General features: G+C 33.7%; 1 protein-coding gene across 3 annotated transcripts in view; it reads right to left on the reverse strand.

The window, feature by feature from the left end:
- The window catches only part of LOC138139911 (Kv channel-interacting protein 4-like), a 104,276-nt gene that overhangs the window by 63,232 nt on the left and 14,462 nt on the right, over positions 1-26,582 (reverse strand). The window contains exon 1 of one of the 3 annotated variants that reach the window (XM_069060499.1): positions 23,929-24,073. The exons of the other annotated variants lie outside the window; for them this stretch is intronic. Coding sequence (XP_068916600.1) covers positions 23,929-23,950 — 22 coding nt within the window. The 5' untranslated portion in view covers positions 23,951-24,073. Of the gene's footprint in view, positions 1-23,928; positions 24,074-26,582 lie in introns of those variants that run through there. 3 annotated transcript variants of the gene reach the window in all.

Raw genomic sequence — 26,582 nt, forward strand, 5'->3', positions numbered from 1 at the left:
TGTGAGGAGAAGCTTGTCCTTGACGTCTGGTTTGCAAGAAAAATGAAAAAAAAAAACTGTATTAAACGTGGCTGCAGATGCAAAAAAGTAGAGGGTAGGTATGGAACAAACGCGCACTATAACCGAATTTTGGTCATCTATCTGGATCATAAAAATCTAGTTTAAGTAAAGCAAGAATTTACTCTAAAAACCGTTTAACGTGTTTTTGCATTTTTTTTTAAATTAATACTGTACCATCGGTAGACATTAAAAGCTGGGACACCCAAAAATTTGTCATTGCTTTCGCTTTGTCACAAATTGTCAGATTAACTATTGTCACATTGACATCACTCTCTAAAAAATTAAAATAATTAATACATATGTATAACGTTTCAATGTTTTTTTTTTGTTACCTACCTGTTTTGACCACCAAAAAACCGATTCTGTGAATAATTACCAACTATTAATTGGGAAAACAAACAATAACATTCAATATGAAACAAGCTGAAGTTAAAGTTAAAACTTGATGGTTTTGATAAATAAACGTCATTCTCCCTGTCATAATTTTTATAACCTTTTTGTAAAAAACCAAACTTAACGGACACAAATTTTGTAATTTTTGACTTTATACAATTGTTATCTTGTCCCAGCTTTTAATGTCCACCGATGGTACATTTTCTAAATTATGTGCGTTACTTTATCATAACACTGTATAATAATAATTATGTTATGATTAAAAAACTAACGTAGCAACAAAATCTCTAAGCCATTAGAAATGTAAACCTCGATTTCATCTCACCTACCAAAACAAACGAGAGTAATCAATAAATAATTTCCAAAGAACAGTTTGTTGAAAAACAAAATGAAAACGGAGGAATGTATTTGCAGAAAAAGCAAGTAAACACGAAAGAACACAAGTCAGAATCTTAAAAATTGAAATTTGATATGACATCTGTCTCTGCTGTTAAAATGTCAAAAGTAGACGCACGTCATGTCGACTTTTTCACGGACTAGGATCATCCGACTATAATTAAAAAATGTAAATGTAAAAATTTGTTGTGATTTGGTGTTATTTAAATGATTCACAAGGTAAAAATTACGCAAAACAATAAATACAGAAAGTTAACCTCACTTATAAATGAAACATTTTCGCGTCATGGCATTTTACTCCACGAGGCAGTAATCGTAAAGCTTAAACACATCGTCTTACTACTAAAAAAAAAATGCTACCCAAGAATCTTGCTATTTTTATTAAATTCTGGAGGTTCCATTCATTTTTCGATAAACCTTTACTGTGACGTCACGATCAAAAACAATAATTATTGTGTTCGAGGTGGCAATGCTTGCCTGGCGCTTCATTTTAACGCACTGTTGCCAGATAGTCAGCTCCATGATTGCCAAGTCGCATGATACGATTTAGCAAATTCTCGTCGCGAAACGAAATGACAAAAATATTCGCTGGTTCTCCGATTAATAGAGAACTCGCCCGGCTTAAAAAGTTCGTCGTGTGGGCAGTTAATGGCAAAAAGCTGACACCTTGCTAAATCGATTGGTCATGTATAGGTGAACTTCCAAAAAAAAAAGTTCAAAAATTGTCGTGTGCAAAAGGGCGTTATTCAAAATTTTCGACTTATGTAGCATGTCAGATAGCCAATGTTCAAATCTTTTTTTTGGTGGTAACTTTGTAATATTTTCTGTAGCCGTTTGATTGTAAAAAAATAAACAATTTTCAAAAAAGTATTGGGTCTTATGGAAAGACTAAAATTCAAATGCCTGTATCTCTGTTCGACGCTCGCCAAAAATTCGTTAATTTTGCCGTGTTTTTACGTTTCTCACTCCATTGCTCAAAAACTAAGCCTCAAATCGAAAAAATGTATTCTTTGAGAACTAAAGACAGATATTCTCTGATTACGGTGGTGTTTATTATTATAATTTTGGGGGAATATTAATCAAGTTATGATTAAAAAACTAAAGTTGCAACAAAATCTCTCAGGGCTAATAAGCGCAAACCACGATCACCCTCCCGCACCGCTCTAGCGTTCCCCGCGCTCGGCCTTTGCCTTTTACCTACCGAAACAATTATTTTGTTTGTAATATTTACATTATAGGTAGTGGTCTCTTTTTTTTAAACAATTGTCAATGTCAAAATTTCCTTAAAGACCAGGCTGTACCACCCTAAAACCTTTCGTTTCGGAACACCTGTATTGTAAAATCTCCCTAGATCAGGTTTGAGGTTTTATCAATAACTACTAGAGGTCGCAATTCGACCGTTATTCATTAAATTTTTAAGTTTAAACGTTATTGAGATTTTTGTCAAAGAGTATTCCTCTGTAATCATCGCATATACCAGGTGTAGAATTGGTTTACGAGACATTTTACGAGGATTTTACATGTAAAAATAAAGAGTTTCAATTATTGGCTCCCGTAACAATTACTGTCTAATTTCAATCTTAGTTTTATTCTAACATCTTGTGGTACTGAAAGAAAGTCAAGAAAATAGTTAACACAAAAATACGAAAAAGTACTAATGAAATTTTATTTCTTTCAAGCAACATTTGCGTCAGGTTTCCCAGACCGACCAATTTCAGCCATACAAACAATTCGAAAAACTGGAGAGAAGTTTGAACATTTAATGGAAGATTCCTTTTCATTCGTCCTGTAGTCCTGTACGAGTTCATTTGAAGGGCAGATCAAAAGAAAATTAAATAATAGTGAAACCACCCAACAAATAATTTTAGAAGTCAAATTTCATTCCTAGTACTGCTTTTTAGTATTTTTGTGTTAACTCCTTTCTTGCTTTTCTTTCAGTACCACAAGATTTTAGAAAAAACAAAGAGTGGAATTAGACAGTACTTTTAATTCTCTCAAACTTTCATTTTAACCATTTTGACATAAAATTATTAAGGGAGCCAATAATTGGATCTCCTTATTTTTACATGTAAAATCCTATGTCTCGTAAACCAATTCTACACCCGGTATATATTTTTTTAATTTTGTTCTATTACGTCAGCTGCGAGCGTGTACAAATACGTCATTATGCATTCATTTTCGAGTTATTTGAAAAATACGAACGATAGGAAAAATAAGGTATAGCTTGGCCAAGCCATACTGAAAAAACGATAACGCGTTTTTTGACATTTCCTTGGGTTTTTTTTTTATTGCTATACTAGCCAGATTTCGCCAAGGTTACACAGTTAATTTGCCTATCTTTTTCAAATTATATAAAATTTAAATAAAACATTAATACAAAAAATGAAAAATGAAATAAAGATACGTGCTTCCTATTTTTTTATATATTTTTTATTCAAACAAAAAAACCGGGCGGTTAAAAAATAAATGTTGTTCATTGAACCTAAATATACAGCCATACAGTGTGAGATCCAGAGAGTACCTTAGCTGAAAAGTACTTTACTATAGATGCCAAAAAAACATGACACCATATAAACCAGTTTGTCAAGAAATGTATTTCAAATTATTGTGGGTTCGATTTGTGCTATTTTAATTCAAAATTGCAAAAAATAGCGTATAGTATACGTAGTAAAATGAGTTCACGTCGTATTGTCTTACTTACGATTAGTGAAAAAAACACATTCATTTTACTACTTACATTATAATATACTCGTACTATTTCAGTTTGATAAAAATTTCAGCAACTGCACGTAATTTGTTATCATAATTAAAAAATTTAACAAATTGATTTTTACCTTTTTTATAAAAAGCCGATGTCTGGGTGATATTAATAAAAATAAGCAAATGCTTCCAAGCATTTGCTACTTAGCATTAGCATTTGCTTTGAAGTAAAAGCTTTTGCTTCTAGCAATTGCTTGTTTTGGTATTAATAAAGAAATCTTCTTGACGAAAGCATATGCTAGTGACTTGACAAGTAATTGCTTGGCGTTCAACGCGGGGCGCCAGGAAAATGGGTAATATTAATAAAAATAAGCAAATGCTTCCAACCATTTGCTACTTAGCATTAGCATTTGCTTCCAAGTAAAAGCTTTTGCTTCTAGCAATTGCTTGTTTTGGTATTAATAAAGAAATCCTCTTGACGAAAGCATATGCTAGTGACTTGACAAGTAATTGCTTGCCGTTCAACGCAGGGCGCCAGGAAAATATATCCAAAGTGGTGCCTTGTCTATAATTTTTTCCGTGACAAATTTTACAACATTCGATACAATTGGTTGACTTACTTCCATGAGTTCAGCTACCCCAATCTGAAATCCTATAAATAACACAGGTCTACACTGATTTCGATGTTTGCATAAAATTGACAGTTTTTAAACAATTTCGACCCCCTGATTACGAAAATGATTTTGGTTTTGCGCTATCACGTCTAGTTTTTTCGCAATGCGTTTTTTCTTAAAATTGGAATGTTCACCTAGAATGAATTAATTAATTCAAAATTTCGATATTGTAATATCGGACAACAATATGGATATTCGAAATGTCCTTGTTTTATTTGCTAGTGGGACAGCCGGGCACGAGACAAGCACTGGACTCAAAAGGAGTGGCTTTTAAGAACTAGAATTGTACCGGGAAGCAATAATAAAAAATAATTTAGTTGTATCCTAAAAAAGTCGTATTAGGTACCACCAATGCATGTCAAACTCTGTTTGATGAAGCAATTTGTAAAGGCTCTTGATAAAAATGGACAATGCTTCAAGTATTTATGTACAAAGTTTCCAGATCTCTACAATGCCAAATTTAAAGAGGTTATATTCATAGGACCTCAAATAAGATCTTTGTGCAAAGTTTAAGGATTTTCAAAATTCTATGAATGTTGTTGAAAGGAATGCCTGGACGGCATTTAAGAACGTCATAGAAACATTGCTTGGAAATCACCAAAGATGGAGACTACGAAAATATTGTAAGAATCATGTTTAAAAATGTTCACATCTTGGGATGTAATATGAGTTTGAAAGTGAATTTCCTATTTTCGCACTTAAATCCTAAAAATCTTGGTGCTGTCAGCGAGGAATAAGGGGAACGTTTTGACCAAGATATAAAACAAATGGAGAGGTGATATCAAGGAAGATTGAGCGTATCAATGATGGCAGACTTTTGCTGGATGTTACGGCGCGATGTAACCAAAAAAAACATACAGCAGACAAAACAATTAAACGAAGTTTCCTCACAAAGCGTCAAAGATGCCATTCTCATAAGGAATAAAGAATTTAGTTAGATTTTTAACCAAGAATTATTAGAAACATCTTATTTTTCTAAATAAATTGCTTAATTTTTTTTTGTTAATTGCGAAAAAACCTGACGTGATACAAAAAAATGAACGGCATTTTTGTAATCAGGGCTCCAATATTATACAAAATCAGTTATCAAAATCAAAACATCGATTAAAAAGTTTTGTTTTGCAGGCCTCTGTAATGTAACACTATTTATTACTCTATGTTCACGTTAAAATGGCAGGTACTCGCACCCCCACTTGTCCTTACACAGGGATGGTCTAGGTACCTGCACCCCCGACAAGTTTTTGTCAACTCAATATTACTTTAGCTCTCCATGCGAGACGTTGTAACATAATTTACTTGCTTTTCTTCAATATACTATTGTTAAGTTACGGGTAATATTCATTTTAAACAAACACCCAAACACTCTATGAATAATTTATTTTTTTATACTTGGATCAGCCACATATCGGAACAATATTTTTATTTTCATCACCGAAGATAAAGTACCACCACGCGTTTCTTCATCGTCATTCCCAAGAAAATCAGCAATCCACTGAACACTTTCATTTCGGAAATGAAACAATTTTACATCATCTTCTCTTGTAATGGTATTGTCTTCCCTTTCTTCGTAAAATTTACGGTTTCTTGCCACTTGGAACATACTTTTATGGTGTTTTAACAGCCGATTTATAACTACTAGTACGACAGGAAGGAGAATGTCATTTATCCTAGCAATTGCTTACTATTTCAAGCAAATGCTAAACTTTATTAATAGTAAAAAAAGCAAATCCTAATATCGTCAAGCAAATGCTTTCTAAAACGAGCAAAAGCATTTGCTAGCCAGGTCTCACTAGCATTTACTACACTTTTATTAATATCACTTAAAGCCATTGCTTATAAAATAGCTAGCAAAAGCATTTGCTACTTTTTATTAATACTGCCCAGTATCACATCCTGCGAAAGCATGAATAAAGAAAAGATGCTCTTTTTTGATATTTAAAAACTGGTTTAAATTTGTTTTCGTTGATTAAACTCCGTGTAAGACATTATTTCTTCATGGTTTTAAATAGTACAATTCTCTATCATCTGGTATAATAAGATAATTGTATAATATTATGTACAGTTAATTTTTTAATTATAGTCCGATGAGCCTATATAAGTGTCAAAAATAAATTACTCCCTAGAATTCGAACTTTTAGGGAAATAACGTTTTCATGTTATGTGTAACTACAATTGTCAAAAGTAATTTTGAATGCCTAAGGTTGGTTACTATGAATTAAGAGATTAAGTCCAACTAAATATGTCGCCAGAAACCAAAATTAAATGTGAAACGAAAAAAAATGTATCACTTAGCGACTGCAACTGTTACAAGGAATTCGCTGCCATATGGTTACGATATCTTTTGTTTGTCACCAGAAACTACATAGCCTCCAACCTAACTAAATTTATGGCAACTTAGTAACGAATATCCTTAAATACACACTAGGGAGTAATTTATTTTTGAGACGATTATAGTCCGAATCAAGAATTCTATATGACCTGGGTCTGCTTTACCGGCAGTGCATGGTGCTACCAATATTTGAAAACTTATGTTGGCAATTTAGCACAGATGTCATTGCAAATTTCAATTTTTAAGTTTTGAGTTGTCTTCTTTCGTGCTTTCTTGGTTTTTCTGCGAATTCATTTTTCTCCGTCTTTCAAAAACCTGTTTTTTCAGATCTCTGGGTAATTATAATATTATTTATGCAATTACAAGCAGTGGAAATTATTTATTGATTTATTATTATCGTGATGAACTGATGATAGTTTGTTTTGATTGGTAGGTCAGGTGACATTGGAGAACAGTGGGGAACAGAGCGGTGCGAGAGGGTGATCGACGTTTGCATTTCTAATCGCATAGAGATTTTGTTGCAACGTTAGTTTTTTAATCATAACTTGATTAATATTTCCTCAAAATTATAATAATAAACACCATCGTAATCAGAGAATATCGGTCTTTAGTTCTGAAAGAACACATTTTTTCGATTTGAGGCTTAGTTTTCGAGTAATGGAGTGAGAAACGTAAAAACACGGCAAAATTAACGAATTTTTGGCGAGCGTCGAACAGAGATACAGCCATTTCAATTTTGTTCTTCCCATAAGACGCAATGCTAATTTGAAAATTGTTTATTTTTTTACAACCAAACGGCTACAGAAAATATTACAAAGTTTCTACCAAAAAAATACTTGGAACACCGGCTATCCGATAAGCTACGTAACTCGAAAATTTTGAATAACGCCCTTTTGCACACAACAATTTTTGAACTTTTTTTTTTGGAAGTTCACCTATACATGACCAATCGATTTAGCAAGGTGTCAGCTTTCTGCCATTAACTGCCCACACGACGAACTTTTTAAGCCTGCGAGTTCTGTATTAGTCGGAGAACCAGCGAATATTTTTGTCATTTCATTTCCCGATTCCCGACGAGAATTTTATAATGCGTATCATGCGACTTGGCAATCATGGAGCTGACTATCTGGCAACGTAGCACGAGAGTCCATCGCTTAACTCAGCAAAAAGAAAAATATAATTGACTGAATGTTTTTAAGAAAATCGATCGCACAGGTCGATTTTATTTCGAAAAATGCCATCTTGTGATGTGCAATTTGTTGAAATAACGTCATTGGTTTTTGCGCAATGACACCATCACTAATTTTTTTTAAACGACAACTTCCACCTTTTTCTTCTCTTTCTGATAGATCCTCCTACTATCTAAACAATGAATGAAAAAAATTGGTACTTTATAGGAGTACGACAATTTTTTGAGAAAATTATAAATTTTACTTCAAAAATGTAATTTAATTTTTAATATACATTTTTTTTCTATGAGTTTATTTAAAATAGAAGATTTATTTTAAAAGACATAATTAACTAACTAATAACTCATAACATAACTAACAGACATTCGACTAATGGTGACAGTACGAGTATATCACTTTATGAGCTGAAATTAATAGAAGGATCACCGCCAATAATTCAGATGACGGTACGACGTAACTTATTCATTCCATTTCCTACCCAGACGCATTACACCACCATAAAAAATGAATTGTGGTTGCAGTAGCAATTTCCAGGACGATTTCCTTAAACCACATCCTGGCAAGACGCGATTGTAATTTAAATATGTATGACAATAATCACAAATGCTGCACAATCGGGCCTTAACAATTCATCCACCCTTGCACCGAGCACTGCAACACGTGTAGGTACTGATCGATCGTTTGGAAAAAGTATCGATTGTGGTAGACAAAGATACGAAGATGACGGTTAAAGTCTCCTTAAATAAAGAAATTCCTGTTGTAGAAGATATAAATGGAGCATAGCCGTTCGGAACAGATGATGGCGTAAACTGTCGACAGAAAGACGCAAAAAGAAGTAAAGATTAGTTCAATGATGCACGTACGATGACGGCACAAATATTGCAACAAATATTTTCTCGTTTTCCTATAAATCCTTTCTGGTAAAAATATGATGTTATGCGAGTTTTTTTGCTTTGTAAATATGTCACAGAATTTTTTCAGAGGACGCTTTTAGTGGCTATTACGGCTGTAGTAGGAAAAAAGTCAAAATTTTCTAAACAAACACGACTTAATAAGGCGAGCTGTCAGTGTAGTAAATTTACTTGAAAAGTTTGTCCCAAAGCGTCCACCACACCATTGTACTCGAGTTTGGCAGCTTATTATTGAAATAAATGTCCAAAGTTGGCAATATTGCTCCAAATCTCTTTGTTCGTTTAGCTGAGACAATTATGGCCGTACCTCTGCATCGCATTTTTAAATTCCTCGTGTGGCCAAAGCTCCACATTGTATTCGTTTGTGTAATTTATTTCTTTAACTGTACAGATTTCTCTTCCCCGTTTTTGTCCGTATTATTTAAAATCTGTTCCAGCGACCGAACAGAGATAGGAAACGTCCCGGAAGAGAGAAAATGAGACGCCATTTTCATAAGCAAAACAAAGTAGCTAAAGAAATTACTTCATTGCAATTGATTACAAGCAAGCAAAAAATTTGCAAGACTTTATTCCCGTCAGAAACTTTGCAAATAATTCTTGTCTTGACTGAAATGTGAACAGAGATAATTTTCATTTTGTGACAAACAATTTGAGGTTTATTCGTGTCTCGACCATTTGGTGAAAGGTCGACGAGTTACAAACCGCATAAAATGTGTTCACACATAAATAATTACCCAAATTCGGAATTAACAACGAATAATAAAATATTTGCACACTCTTTGAAGTGAATTGATTGTGTGTTAAATGTGGTTTGCAGCATTAAAAAATATATTACAATTAATAACATGTTTTTTTTCACTACTAGTAATAAAATCTAGGGTAATTGTTCACTTTAACTACTTCTGGAATTTTCGCGTTTTTTCTGGCTAGACAGCCTCAGGACGTCCTCCTACATCGTTTCCCACCAGTCAAACCACGGTGAAGAAGTCCCTTATAGCCATCGCGCCTCGGGCACGCCTCGGGCTCTAATCTTGGCGCTCTGGTTATAATCATGAACTTCTTCACCTTGGTGTATAATGTACTATTGTAGTGTGGTTGCGCTCAATATTATTTTATCAAAAAAATTACATGAAATGTTTATCGAGTTTGTTTACAAAACAGAAAATGACCGTAGGTATATTTATTTTTGGCCTCCTGTGATGGAAACTTTGCAAATACGCATAAATTAAATTTTTGTTCAGAAAACGTCTTCGTTTCGACTAAACAAGCTCACGTTTGCGTTTTATTACATCAAATTTTAATTAAAAACGAACTAAATACAATTAAAAAAAGCTGCTACTTTTTTATGAAATTTATACAAATTGTAATTTTATTAGTCGTCGTAAAAAGACAAATTTATTAAAAAATGTCATAAACAGGTTCAAATAAAATGTCCTTTGAGACTCAAAAGTTAATTAAACCTCGAACCGACTACAAATTCGTTTCATTTTAAACGGCCATTTCTGTGATAATTACGAACCAAACAAAATTTATTATACTATATTTCCACGGAGACAATACTACTCCTATTACATATCATGATATTATATTACATAAATTTAAATTTTGTCTAATGAACTAATAATAACTCATGAATTGTTTAAAATGAAAATTGTGAAAACCAGACAGATTTTTTATTAATTGAAAATAAGCACACCCTAGAAAATTCTGATTCTTAGCATTTTTGCTTTTATCTCGTCTCTTTATTCTTAAAGTGCATTAAATTTTATTAGTTTTGGTTTCATATTTTTCAACCATTTGCATTTTAAATGCATTTAAAAAAAAATTTTTTACAGGGTGATTTTGAAAATTGTGCAGATATTTTATCCAGTGATAGAACCCCACAAAAGGTAACGATTGACCCATTAATGCCTTTTATAAATGTTGATATTTCTCAAGGAAAAAGGATTAAAAGTAAAGAAAAAACCATAGTAGAATTTTTCGTTGTCATTTAAGTTAAAATCAAGTCACTTTAACAAGAACCTCAATCTTGACCTCAATTTAAATCACAAATGGCTTTCACCAGCCTGGAGAAAACCGATATGGTTTTGGTCTATGGCGAAGTCCGTCGAGATTCAAAGCTAGCACGGTGAAAGTTTTCCTCAATAAGTGTGATCTTGGCCGCCAACGAGAAGATCGCATTTTAGTTGCAGAAGAACACATTCCTCACTAAATTGAAAACCATCAAGTACTCGGCGTCTTGCAAATCAACTGGGAGTTTCTCGTTTGTAGTTTGGCTTCCCCTAAAAGTGCAAGGTTTACATCCATATTACATCCAACAAGTTCAGGCACTAAAACCAGAGGATTTACCTTTGGTGTTTCATTTTATGCTTTTATTCACAATTGCAGTCTTTTTACTTGGTTGTTTAATCTTTAGTTGCTTTCTGAATAAGTTGCAGGCACTATTTTATCGTCACTTTACAAACTTTTTTTTGAGTTCTTTTAACACGTATTAAGAAAACACTTCTTTTCAAAAATATTTATTTATTTCGATTAAGAAGATTTTCGTTCGGTGGCAATGGTAGTACCGCAGCAGGGGTCTCTTGGTGATATTCTATTTTTTTCAAACTACATCCTCATAGAAATATGTACTTTTGCGGCGCCACTGGTGATAATATTCTGGGCAGTTTTAATGAATCACAATACATACTGTTCTTTCTTTGGGCGAAATAAAACATAATTTGTTTAGAGATTGTTTTTAAATTAAGTTTGAACCGGTCAATAACTTTCTTAATTGTTTTTACGCATTTTTACATGTCAGTTTTATTTTAGAACAGTCGGAAATATATTATGCAAGCTCATAGCGATAACTACACGTGTGATAAAATAAGTTACGTGCGATTTTTTATTGGATAAATTGTGACAAAAATAAACACATTATGTGGCGAATTTAGCCACAGATATTACGAAAGAGCATAACTGGGGTTCTCCTCAATGACATTTTGCGGAGATAGAAATTGTGGATTGACGACGAACATGTCTGAGATAACTCAGTGCGTCGAGATCGATATTTGGTGAGATCATGTAGGAGGAAAATTCCAAAATTCTAATTTATAAAGAAATGCCTGACTATATCTGACTAAACGTGTCGAACGGATCGTGTCTCATCGATTTAATAAAATTTTACCGCACTGAGAGAACCTTTAAGGTAGATTCCCATTTCCGATAAAATTTACTATTACTACAATATTTCAGGTCTTCTTCGGGGAAAAAATTAATTATTTCGTCGGGATTCGTGACTAGGAGGGACGATAACGTACATGTACCCAGGCGGCTAATTCTCAAAATCGACTATATTTCCTTCCTTTGCAAAGTCGTCCGCAGGGATTCGATCGTGATAACACTTGAATAAAACAGAATTTTTCCTACTTCGCAAGATATCTGCAATCACACTCGACATATCCATGCAAATTAGTCCTCGATGGGAATAATGGCCGGCGCTGCTCCTCCCGAATTTATTTAAAATTTAAACATTGCCTTCGCGCCATATAATATTTATGGCGACGAAACTTTTTCGAATTGTTAAAGAGAGTTTAAGGGGTGTAAGTTAAACCTTTAAACATTAGAATAACAAAAGGCCCCGGGAAAAGTTGTGGGAAGTCGTTGAACGCGTGGACAAAGCCAATGAATTGCAGCTCGAAATCGATAAAAGAGCTTTTGTTAAGAATTATTCGTTTGTTCTGACTTAAAAGAACAAACTCAACAAAATTCAAAACTATTTATCGATACAAGAGACTTTCAATGGAGATTTGTACAAGTTCAACCGCGCCGTCTCACATCAAAAATTCTACTAAGTAATAATCTCAATAAATAGAATAATATTTGGTTAATTTACTTGTTTACTTTCATCCTATCGATTAGTATTCTCTCGCCCTCCGAATTAGCCACAGAATGCTAGCTTCAGGATGATTGATGAGTAAAATATTTGAACTTAGATTAAATTTCTACGTTTAACTGTTGAAGCTTTCGGTATTAATAAAAACGTATTTTTTGTACAACATGTCCTTGAGAAAATAATTGGATCCCGTCTTCAATAAAATTACGAGTATATTTGGAAGTTAGTGAATAGTGAATAGTGAAATCTAATTACATAGTCATAATCAATATACCTCAACAAATGTACAACTTAAAAAATGCTGCACATCGTTAAAAACGGGAATTGTAAGCTTCCGTTGAAAGCTCTACACAATTAAGGATGAAATAATAATTGATGAAAATGGAAACATTGTAGACCGGTCGTGTAGTTGTTTTAAATGCACCCAAAAAACGGATCACTAATATCGACACGCCATAAAAAAGATTCAATCGGATGCTTTGATAACTACCATGGTACATTCCTGATCCTAGTCTCCCACGTGTGAACAATTTTTGTGTATGACATTCTCTGGCGTCCAGACAGAATAGTTTTTAAAATCGTGATTCCGCACCAACCGGACTAATTTTAAAAATGTAAATAAAACTTCACAACAATGAAAAAATAGTCGTGTGTGCGAATGGGTAATTAAACTCTAACGTTGTGCAGCATTAGGAAAATTACACAAATATTTTAACAACGTGACGGGCAAGTATGACGAAAAATAAATTCACTGGACGCCCTTTGAATGTGTAAAATGAGTTTTTATAAATGGCCGTTAAAAAAGCTTGTTTTGTTTGTAGTAACCCCCATCACTCGGTTCGGTAGGGAATATTTATACATATTTGGAAAAAAAATGTATGACCAATGTACAAGACAATGAAACAAGCAGGGTTGACGTTCAACTGAAAACTGAATCATAATTTTCCATTTTCCAACTGTACAATTTGCGTAATTATCCTCAAATCAACAAAGGTTTGTTGTGTGTCTGGGTGAAAATACTCTTATATACAAGATTAGCCGGTTTGTGGAGAGTTGGATAAGTTTCCCTTTTTCTGTGAAGTAGCTAGTCAACAATAAATCACTACAAATGACGGGGTTATTATTGAGCATGTCGCCTGTAGACTCTCTTAAAAAAAGCCAAGAAAACATTTGCTGGGATCCGTAGTAACAAATTATTCTTGGTTCTTAAATTAATTTTGAATGTAACCAATTTCCAAACAAATGTGTATACACAAAAAAATTGAATACTTTCAATGTAAATAACAAAAGTGCAGTTAATAATTAATTAATGAAACATATTTTTTCTGTGTAAATTTTCATCACTTCTTGCTCGTCAACGGCCGCAAGCAGTGGTGAAATTTATAATCTGCTAATTTTAGTTTTCACCAAATGAAATTCAATACTAAATGACTAAATAAATATATAAATATTTCCAGTGTGTGCATTTACGTATGCAGTAATAATATGTTGTTATCTGTTCCATTGGATCAATACGTAATTATTACACACACAATCTACACCTACAGAGATGATACACACAGATGTTGCTATTAATTCGTGCAAACAGAAGCATATTTGACACTTTGACTGTTTATAGAATGTTCTGCATATTTTACACATTTTCATTCTATTCTTAATTCTTATCGTTTTTTGTCGTTTCTTTTTTTTAAAGGTCGGATCACTAAGTGTATAGATTTTGAATTCTTTGAAAGGTCACTAGGACGTGAATTTTACTCTGGATACTAATATTAGTTTTTTTTTTTTTTTAATTATACAAGGTGTCTCAAAATTCGCGAATTCTGAATTCAGAACGTGGTAGGGAAAGACCCAGTGGAGCTTGAAAAATACTTACTTCTTGAAGAAGATATAAGCACTTTAATTTTGTTCAATACATAGCAGCCTTCATATCCACAGTGACAAAATACTATTCTAGCTACGTTGCCGTTCTATTTTTACGAATAATTACAAAAATTTAAGATTTTTTACTCCAAAGTAAAGCTATTTATTAAAAAATTGTTTTACGTTATTATTTTCCACAATCATCTAATCATCATAAATAACAATAAACACTGAACTTTTCAGCCTGTTTTTAAAGAAAACACAATTCAAAGAGTGCACCTTCAAATCAATGTATCTTTGTGGGGGCAGTCCTGATTTTTTTTTAATTTCCATATTTGGACTACTGAAGTGATCCCCTACAACGCTCTGAATTCAGAATTCGAGAATTTTGAGACACTCTGTATAATCAAAATTAGTGTAACATCTTCTGTAGATCTCTGACTGAATGTTTGTTATGCTCGTTAACCTGTATTCGAGCTTTCAGTCTGTCAAATTAGAAAAACAGTTCGTTCAATCCTTGACTACATTGTTTGCAGTCATTTTATATTAATGTTTGGCAGTCCGATTAGTTGTTTGGCATTTTGCCAGTGCTCTTAGTTGTGTTATAAAAGTATTGATGTATAAATTAATACGGCCTAATATCTTTCATTCGGGTGACCCAGTTGCTTACAATATCTTAGTTATTTATGTATCATCAATATAATACAGATCACCTTTGTAACTCTGGATACACAGAGTGGCCCGACGAAAAGTATCGATCCGGATTATCTTGAAACAGACGGGCAAAGAGGTCAATTTTGATATCAAGGGCACACACAATCCCTCTTTCGAATCGTTATGAAGAACAATGATATAATTTCATAACTGTTTATGTAACGTTAGTCGATAAAATGTAAACCATTTGCCTTCATACAATAACAAAGGCTTTGATCAAATGTTACTGAATTTGTCATTTCATTATTACGAGTATATGTCCCCCTTCATATGAACATGTTTTGACGTTTTTCAAGATAATCCCTATAAGAAAGTGATACCAGGGAATATTGCGCTTAATAACGCTTAGAAAGTATTCGGAGGCATTAGGTAATTGTGTAATCTTGATCAAAAAGTTGAATACATATTTAAAAAGCTTTTAACAAATAACAAACTCACATACAATAAAACGTGAATAAATAACTCATAAAACAGCCCCAGCGTAGGCCATTTATCACGTGGTACTCGAATTGGTCGCTGCCCACAAAAAGACTATAAGGGCGCTTTCATTCTTTTGAAAACATCGTTCCGCAATTAGTAGTCTGACGCGTCACCCCAATTATTTCTTAATTAAGAGAAAAAATTTAATTTCGATTGTTTTAAGATTTGAAAAAGCCGTAAATTTAAAGGCGAGCTTCAAGTACCGTAAACATCCGACCGAAATAAAAATCGCGGAGCGGAATATAGAAATGAGTTTATATGAACTGGATGCTTTTTTAATATAAAGGGTTTTAGTAGTAATAAAAAGCTGTAACGCAGGTGCACGAATCCTCTTATTTCGATGTATAAAGCTCCGAGACTGAGATTCGATCATAATCATCAAACTTTCGTCAGCTCGGGGTTTTTAAAGCGACCGATTGATGGTGGTTAAACACGCGTTAACTAAACTAACATTAACCCAATAGTCCCAGCTGAACTGGGATGTACCGTTGTTTGTATGATTTGCCAGTTATTTCGCTGTTTCCCTTTGATCCGGTGAACGCAGGTTTGCGTGAAAATCTCGACTAATAAACGACCTGACGATCACTGTTGACCGTTGTGATGAGGGTGGATTTCGTTTTTTGATAATTGGCTTGTAAAAATCAAACTGTAAAAGGCTAGTTGTAGACCATGCTGAGTTGTCCGCATCAATTTGAGTACTTACTCTTTTAGGAATATCAAACACGATCTTAAATCTTGTAAAAGCTTAACGTAAACCGAGATTTCCGGATAAATCACCGCAAAAAATTAAACAATGCCTTGCACCGTTCATAAATTTCTAGTGATTTTTATTTTTGCAATTAGTTTTATGCAAAGCGAGTTAATTTAGTTCGTAACAAATGGCGGCGTCTTTGTATTCTGAGGAAAGTTGAAAAAGACCATCAATATTGTCCAATGTTGTAAATTAAGTAACAGAGGTCCTAAACACACTAACATATACAAAGCCTGGCGATCATTTATTTCGCACCAGCCGGATAAAATGGACGATTTAGTTAATTAAACAAAATCGTTTATCGAGGATAGGACGAATTGGAATTGGAAATAATGGAGTACAGGTCCAATCTAACTTGTTTCCGTTCAAATACGCACATGTTCACATGTAAGGAAGCTATTCCTGCTCCGCTGATTTCCTCTCTCGTATTTTACAAATTCTGATTGTTTCTAGACTTCGAATCTGGTACAGTATCTTTAGTGAAAATTCAAAGGAGGAAAATTTATTAAGCGTGTAGTATTAATGTGGATGCGCTTAATAAAGTGAAAACTTTCAGCGCCTCATGAAGCTGCTCAAAACTTGTAATTTATGCGATCTTGCAAGGTAGAATTTGTAACACAACGAGGATGCCACAAAATTCCAATGGTCGTCTTTTTATTGAAATATATAATTAAGACAGTACCACAAAAAGTGGAAGACAATGGACGTGACAAAATTGCCATTCCATTCACAAACTGCAGACTCACTCATAAATAATAACCGTGGAATCTAAAGTGAACGTCAAATTGTTTTAGTTGGATACGGGATATTTTCCAGGGAATACTTTGGAACCTCACGAGTACCAAACTAATGTTGCCTAAAAAGAATTCGTAAAACTTGCATAAATCTATCTGGACGTATTTATACAATTCCGTAAAAAAAATGCCGTAGATAGTTTTTCAAATTTATTTCCATCAGTCTTTGATTCTCCGGAAATCCATATAAATAGCCTCTTCCTGAACATTCAAGTCGACTGAATAAAAAATTCTAAAGAGAATACTTACACCGATATGATTGATCACCATAAAACGCTGTGTAGATAAGTTTTTTGTGACTGCAACAACACTTTTCGCGTTCAACATTTCCAAGTCTTTCTTTACTCCTCCATTATAACGTCACTAACACTCAAAATCTATATATTAATACGTGAAGAAAAAACGCGCGCACGGAGGAGGGTGAGATTTGGCACAGTTAAAGTTCATATGGAGAAGGAGTGTAGGAAGATAAAATTTATGTATAATATGTGTTACAAATCAATACATAAAATAATAGTATATTATACATATTATAAGTGATAGAAATGCATCATTATACAAGAGTGAGAATTTTTACCGACGAGTGCGCTTGCGCACGAGTGGGACACTTCTCACGAGTTTCATAATGGCATTTCGATCACGTGTGATATACGACGTTTTATCTTACAGGTGCAACTATTGCAAAAAATCCAAGAAATGAAGTTTCATTCAAGTAAAATGACAGCTGTCAAATTTAGTCACTTGTGAGTACTTTATGTCAAGTTAAATGGCAGCTGTCAAATTTACTCACTAGTGAGTACTTTATCTCACTTGTGATTAAAATTTGTCTTCTGTCACCGAAAACAATGGTCTAAGGTAGCTCAAAAACTCCACCTGTAAGATAAAATAAAATAAAACATTCATTGTTTACGTTCACTGTAAAAAATTAGGGGAGTAAATGAGGAGTGAATTTAGAGCGAATGCGGAGTGGATGATTTGTAATTGATTTAATCCGCCGCAGTGAAATCCACTCCTCTGTTGGAGGAGTTTATTTAGATTGTTTATAAAAAAAAAACTGTTCGGAGTGAAATATGTACAAAATTCTTTGACTATTAGTGGTTTGCCACCACATAAGTTAGTAATTGAAAGTTAATTGCATCGTTTTACTGATCAGAAACTTAAATACAAAGGAAGCATTATTCAATGGAACAAGAATGCGTATCAAGTTTATGCATCGTGATACTATTGATTACGAAGTTTTAATTGGAACCGCAAGCAATAAGAAAAATTTGATTCCATGTATTTAACATATTTTGGTACTATTTTACCATTTAACTTTCAAAGAACTCAATTTTCAATTATACCTGCATTTGCGATGACAATAAACAAGTCTCAAGGACAGACATTCGAAAAAATTGGAATTTTATCGAGACAGCCAGTTTTTACACATGGTCAATTGTACGTCGCAGCAAGAAGAGTTCGATCATTCAATGGTTTGAGATTTTATATTTCCGAATATAACGGTCAAGGGCATTTAGCATACTCTTTAGAATACTTGACAAAAAAAAACCTCAATAACGTTCAAACTTAAAAATTTAATGAATAACGGTCGAATTTCGACCGCTGGGCGACCTCTAGTATTGATTAAATGATCAAAAAAAAAAACAGCAACTATTCACTGATAATTTGCAAACATACAAAACATTGCCAAAAGACCGCTCTTAGACAATTATTATTATTCACACAAATTCATATTCTATTTGATCTTTCTCACCCTAATGGATAAAATATTTTTGCTGACAGAAAACTGGAGCGAGCTGTAGTTTTTAAACAAATATTGCAGACAATTTGGCTAGGTGCCAGTGACCATAAAAAATCTCCATCACATAAAATCAATCATTGTCAGTTTTTATTTATAAAAGATAGAACACATTATAGGTGTTCTTAAATTCCACGTCTAACTGTTTATACGCTATTTAAATATGATTTCAGTTTGAAAGAGACAAAAAAATTTGAATTTCGTCAATGATCGGAGAAAAAAGAAAGAAGAGAAAAAGAAAAACGAAAAAAAAAGAGAAAACTTGCTTTATGGGGCAAGTGGCGGATTCGTAAAAGTGAAGGTGGAAGACAAAATCGTTTTGAAAGATCCTGAATTCCCATCACCTCCATCAAGGATGAATAATAGGCGAGATAAAATCAGCGGCATTATTTCAGTATTATTTTGTGTTTCAATATTTATTTCAATTTTCGTTGAATAAAGAATTATTATTATTTTTGACAAATTACATAGTTCGTTTCCATGACACTGTTCAAAACTGTAAATCAAAACCCGAACCGAACTCCTCAATTGGCCCTTTTATGTATTTTTGTTGTAGAGTTTTTTCAAATAGTTTACATACTCGTAGTAGCCTTATTTATTTGTTGTGAATAATGTTGCGAATGTCATCGTTCTTCTGAATGTTTCCAAATCAGAAACATACACTACTGGTCAAAATTTCATCCAAAAATAGCTATTTACAATCGAGTGTGGGAAGTTACATTTTGCAGCGCGAAGTTTCATAAACTGAGCGTTGCAAAATGTTTCACACACAAGGTATGTATAATACTTTTTGGCTGATGTTTTTTAATTTAAAATGTTAAAAACAATTACTACTTTTCGAATTTTAATGGAACGCACCCAAATGAAAGGTAGAACCGACAGGTGGCGCTGCTATTTTGATTTCTTTTAGATTTTATTTTCTAAAACTAATTGAATTCAAAATGTATACATATTGTTCTCCTGAAACTCAGCTTCATTAATTTAAAATTGTGTAGTTCTTCTACGTTTCTAACGTTTAAAAACAAGGACTATTTACTTTGCCGCATAGAATGTGGGAAAAATTCACCGTTGCACAGTCGCTGTAAAAACAATGTTTCATGTGACGTGAACAGTACGTATTTGCAAAATTTCCATCATACGAGGCCAAAAAATGCTTTTTGGCTGACGTTTTTTAATTTAAAATGTTAAAAACAATTACTACTTTTAGAATTTTAATGGAACGCACCCAAGAATTGTCAAATGTAAGGTAGAACCGACAGATGGCGCTTGTATTTTGATTTCTTTTAGATTTTAGTTTCTAAAACTAATTGAATTCAAAATGTATACATATTGTTCTCCTGAAACTCAGCTCCATTAATTTAAAATTGTGTATTTCTTCTACGTTTCTAAAGTTTAAAAACAAGGATCATTGACTTTGCCGCATAGTATGTGGGAAAAATTGACCGTCGCTCAGTCGCCGTAAAAACAAAGTTTCATGTGACGTGAACAGTGCGTATTTGTAAAGTTTCCATCACAGGAGGCCACAAAGTAATTGCAAGTGGTAGGTACAGTAGTAACGTCAGTTGGTAACATTGTGAGTGCATTATCTGTGTAATTACAAAAGAAGCGAGTTAAGTAACAGCCAAGGCTTGTCGAATTTTGCAAAATAAAAAAAGTTTGAGTCCCACTGTCAGGTCAGACAGTCAAGAAAGTATCTCCCGGAATATCTATAGTGTACGTGTTCCATTAAACGGTCCGAAATTCCAACGAACCATCGTATCGGTGTCGAGACCGAGCAATATTTAAATGCCATTCCAGTTTGGACCGTAAATACTTGGCAAAACTTTAATGCACTTTTTGTGTTCTCTACACACATCCCGCGGAATTTATTTGTCTTAATAAGTCCGACGTAAGTGTAAAACTCGAAAAATTTCAGAAACCGTCTTACTTAGTGTACATCCAGATAAAGTGAATTTGTTAGCTCGGTGCGAGCCACATTTCACTTCCCTTCGCTTTATTACCTTTGTTACGTCTGCTCTCTGTTTTACCAGATTATAGGGAGAGAATCGTGTTTCACACCTAATATTATAATTAGTGCGTTATTTAATTGGGGAACTCGACCGCCGCCGCCGCCACCGTAATACTTATGACGACTTGTACTGCACGTTAATAATAAAACGGATTTTTCGTGAAGTGTTCAGTGCGAGTTAACGTGCTTTTTGTGTCAAAATTAGTGCGTTCCCTCAAGACTAATGGGCCTTAATGTGTCCGTTCTAAGTATCCCGGTCTAGAATTTTGTGGAGTTATGTTACTAACCATCGTTCAGTCAACTGCGAATTCTAACTTGCCTGAGAATTAAATTTCATCAAGTACCCGCTTGGTTTGTTGTATTTGCTTTAGTGTTTCACCAGATTATAGAGGGAGAATTATGTTTCACGCCTAATGTTATAATTACTACGTATTCAGATGCCCATTAAACCGGCGCCTTCACCATTTTTGCTGGATAACCCCCCGTTCGACTACGGTTGTGCAATTGATCTTTCAATTATATTTCAAGAATAAACTACTGGAGAGACACTTTATACAGGGTGTCCGAAGATCTAAGAAAACGTTGGTACCAGGGCCGCGCCAAGCAGATGTGCGAAGTGTGCCCCGCATATCAAAATAACTTAATCAAAACTAGAAATTTAATAATCAAATGCGTACCATATGACACCGAAAATTATGAAGGTATAGCTGTTTCTGATTAATGATTAAAATAATTTGACACACCCCTTTCTTGAAAAAAGAAATCGGACTCTCCAGTCATTTGGAAGGGCAGCAAAATTAATTTTTGCAGGACGGCCACCACCCCTAGCGGGGCCCCGGTCAATATTGCATTTTAATTTTAGCAACATAAAAAAGTTGTAAACATTATTCTCAGCTGCCATAATTCTATTTTTCTTTAATCGAACACCTGCACAATATTACATTTTCTGATTGTACATAAAACGCTGATTATTTTAAGAATTTCGGTTATGATTGTAATTTTCCTGAGAAAAAATCAGCAAAGCATCAAACGAATCATGAAAATTAAACGCTATGATGTACAGAGAATAATTACTTTACATTTATTTAATCAAAGCGGCCAGTAGATGGCGGCACATACTAATAACGTGATTACTCCGTCCGCATGGCTGCAGTTGAAATTTATGTATCTTAATAAGTTCAACTAAAATGCGTAACAGGAAAAATCTGAGGCCATTTCCCAACGTATACATTCCAGATAAAGCGAATTTTAACTTTCCTGCAATGCATATTTCAGCGAATTCCCGTTTGGTGTATTAACATTATTACATTTTCCTTGTGTTTCACCAGATTACTGAGACCGAATCGTGTTTCACGCCTAATATGATAATTATTACATTACATAATTGGATGGGTAACCCGGCGCATTCACCATTTTTGCTCGAAGGAAAAATGTTTGCCTCCTTTTCTCTACTAATATAATTAGAACAATTACCGAAAATCTACTTCTGCTATCGAGCAATAACTACGCTCATTTCATGATCAATATTTACCCTAACGGGTAAACGTTTAGCTCCCCCTCGATTGTCTATTGCAGTATTTCAGCGTTGTCGATATTCAAAGCATTTTCTTTACCAAGTTGCTTCACTGGAGGTTCGCGAAAACAAACCGGATTTGCTCGTTCCAGCAACGAAATTCGCTGAAAACAACACAATTCACGCCAATTTTGATAATTTCAACGTGATTGGGTGATTTTTTTTATTCTTCGATCAATACCGTGCGATGTTTGGGTCCTAAAATTTAGTATATGCACCTTCGACTAAAATTTGAACCCGAGATATTGAGGGAACAGGAAAAATGAATCCAATTTTTCATTTCTAATTTTTTTCAACAATAACTTGTTATCGTTAGATTTACATCTGAAAAATATTGTTTTAAACACATCCAAAAAGACATTGTTCTTTTAGATGGTAAATTTTCAAGAAAACAAGAGTTATTTCTGTTTTTGAAAATAAAAACACAGTAGTAACGAGAGACCTAATTGTGAGAAAACGAGTGGACTCCTTAAATTGAGATCGTATTATGCGCCTCATACACGAAACATAAAAAAAAAACCTTTTTCTTCGGGTTTATAAAACATCTAATGATCCAGTATTAATTCTTGTTTAGCATTTAAACTGTCAGTTCGACGTTTATAACACCCGACCACCTCGAATACGTGTTTTTTTATTGTTACGTATACATAAATGAATTTAAAAAATTGAAAATACATAGTACCGTTGTCAATTTTTTTTTTTTTACATGAAGATCTTTTCTAAATCGGATATGCATTTTCGTGTGGTTTATCCATCGAGCCCAAGTGAAAATTTTTAAAAGTATCACCATTTTTAGGTATTGTAAAGTACTTATAATAAAAATAAACATTACACAGTTTTCTTTATTTCAAGTAATATCAAATGTTTTATATCATATACTTCGTCCAGCGAGAGATTGAGAGATTTTAAGGGTACTATTTTCTCTGCATAGAATTTAGTGATTTTTATGTCAACCAATCTCTCGCGGTACAAGCTATATAAAAGTATCAACTTAAAAATTAAATTTTGGAAATATGTATGTACATAATTAAGACATGTTTAGGTCTCGATTGTCAGAAATTTATTAAAAATATATATTTATTAAAATATGTGTAACACTTGGCCCAAGAATATTTTGTACTGATGCGACGTTTTTGTACTTCTTCCAACCGTCACTGTTAAAATTAATATTTTTAGTGCTTACACAAGTTAAACCTTTTAATAAAAGCTGGCACCTCCACCATTTCCTCCATTTTTTATTGTTGGATGCAGTGTAAAAAAATTATTTTGCCCCACAGATTTATTTGTAACGAGATGAAGACAATGTGCTAAATCTCTAACTAAAATTCGTGTGTGATTTTTTGGAGAGTCAAATGCGATTAGATGAGTGCTCCGCAACAATCGGGCAATTCTGGTTAGTTTATGACCACACAAACTGACTTACCCTTCTTTTTCCCCCCGAACATGTTACATATGGGTTAAGCCTTTGTTCGGAACCGCGATAATAATAGCACGTGTTTATGTCCTGCGTTAGAATCAATGTGCAGTGTGCACTGAAGTACACGATCTGGCAATGCGCTCAATCTAACGCAGGACTCGCAGGATGCAGAACAACGTGTGACCACACCAGCTCTTAAACATAGCTACGCAGCCTACTGCGATCTCACCCGTACACTCACGCAAAGCTTTGGAGAGCTTTGTACCTCCGATTTCTGCCGATCCGCGATGAAAAGTCAATTATTTCATCCCCGCGGTGTATTTCACACGTTTTCCAGTTGGGGTGAAGTGTTGTTTCGGGCTGAAGTCGACTAACCGATCACCGTCATCATAACCTATTCCCGGGGTATCGATTGCTGTTTTTGATTTGAATATTCGTTTATTCATCCATCATTTTTAGGGGGAATTGGAAAGCGGTTGGGGTAGATAAGTCATCTGACAGAAACTATATTGAAGCGTCATTGTATATTCGATATAAACGAAGACAATATAATCTTCATCTAGCCCCAAACGTAAAACATGTTATTGTGCTTTATAAATAGAGACGCACATCTGATCATTTCGGTAAATATAAAATAAATATAGCGCCGACGACTAAATTCTACGCAACATTCATGTGCTATCTACTTTTTACTATTGATTCGACACGAATCGTCGTTTCTATTTTTCTTTCATAGATGTATTCGATCGATTAATAGCTGGTCGTGTTAGGGGTTCAGTTTACTCGGTGAAAAATTTATTCGATGAGAAACTAACAGATTTGTGACCCTTACACTAGATATCAATCTTTGACTTTGGTTCCCTTTTTATAGTCTTTCTCGACTTTTCCCCCAATGAATAATGCAATGTCTTCCGTGATCAAATTACTCAGACATTGTATCATTGCCACAAAAAATCTCTATTTACAAGGTGACAAAACTTCATCCCTTGACACAATCCAATTTCTTATAGCTGATAACAACTCTTTCGCCACGCACGCGGATAAATAACAATAATAAATAATAAAACAAACAGTGATCTCGTCGACTTCATAAAATACCATTTATTTTTGAAGAAACGTTTTATTCAGAATAAAAACATTATTGTTGTATTTCACACAAACTTTTAATATGCCCATATTTCAGTCTCTAAATGGGTAAATAAAACAAATTGCATTTGTATGTAATTTTAATTAATCTTTTTTAAAAAGAATCAACTAATTGATTCCCTCAAGTATACAAAATAATAATTAGCAACAATAATAAATAAATTTCTATTTTAAACATTTCATGGAGAATATTTGAACAATCCAACTTTCTAGTTACCAAATCGCTTTTCTTTCTTTGTACCAGAAGTTATGTTAGTTAGACGTGCTGTCAAGAAAAAAAAACACTTCAGAATTGTGTTAGTTCGACGTGTGTCCGGAATTACTACAAACAACATCCATGTAACTAGACATTAACTTTATTTTTTACATTGTCTGCGGAAAAACTTACGCAGATCGTTTTTTTACTTTTTTACTTTTACGGTTCTGCTCTAGGTCCGTGATATATTTTTGTCAATTTTCATGCATTTACCTACATAATTTTCCATGACACGTATAGGTTCAAATAGTAAAAAACAAACCTCCAAATATCCTGTAAATAACAATGACAAAGTAGTGCAAGTAATACAAGAGTTTCGTTTGCGTAGATAATTTGTTGAGCTAATATTACTATTGTTATAAATGGAGCGTGGCATCGAGACAGGATTTATTTATCATTACGGATCAGATAATGATAATTCCTTTGAAAGCACTATTAATATTAATAATGTATTTTTCTATACGCCCACTTTTACACGACATCCACATCGGAGTTGTTAGGGATTACAGATAAATACTGAAATCAAATAATGAAGCCGTGACGTATTGAAGTCACATTCGGCCGAAAAGTCAAAGATGCAGAATTCCTCTTTCTTTAATTCGATAGATTAATTTTCCAATAGAACATACACTTGAAACAAGAGACCGTTAGTGATCGGTTTAATAACGTAACATTTATGTATTTAGATAAGCTTTTGTTCTGTGCCCCTAGCTATCCAAGACATGATCCGATTAATACATTTCTTCACAGTATAATAACGGAAACAGAAAGGGTTAAACTAGATTTAGCTTGTCTCCCACACTTAATTATCAGATTTCTCAACTACGAGACTTAAGAACTTAGAGCTAATTATTATTTCTTATAATCAAGATAATTACCTGTCCAATGCACGTATCTCGTGAACAAGACACAAAGAGCAATTAGGATAGTATCGAAACAAACATCAGACCCATTTATTACCTTTTACTAATCGACTATGACATTAGTGTAGAAAATCAGTTTAAAAATAAAACCCGCTCAGGACAATTTTTGACAGTAATAAGACACACATTGTTTTTATAAACGTCATCGAGCAATTTATTTATCATTTGTAGAATAATTTATGAGGTATGTTACATTTGTCATTAATAATTCAGACGACAAACACTGTATCAACTGCATCGAATGCAACAATGTGGGGCACGATCGATTGGTAATTGTGATGTATTAGTGGCGCCATCTTTTAGTAGGCGACCAAACTAGTACTGTACATTTATAA

This window comes from Tenebrio molitor, chromosome X, assembly GCF_963966145.1.
Source record: "Tenebrio molitor chromosome X, icTenMoli1.1, whole genome shotgun sequence".
Lineage (NCBI taxonomy): Eukaryota > Metazoa > Arthropoda > Insecta > Coleoptera > Tenebrionidae > Tenebrio > Tenebrio molitor.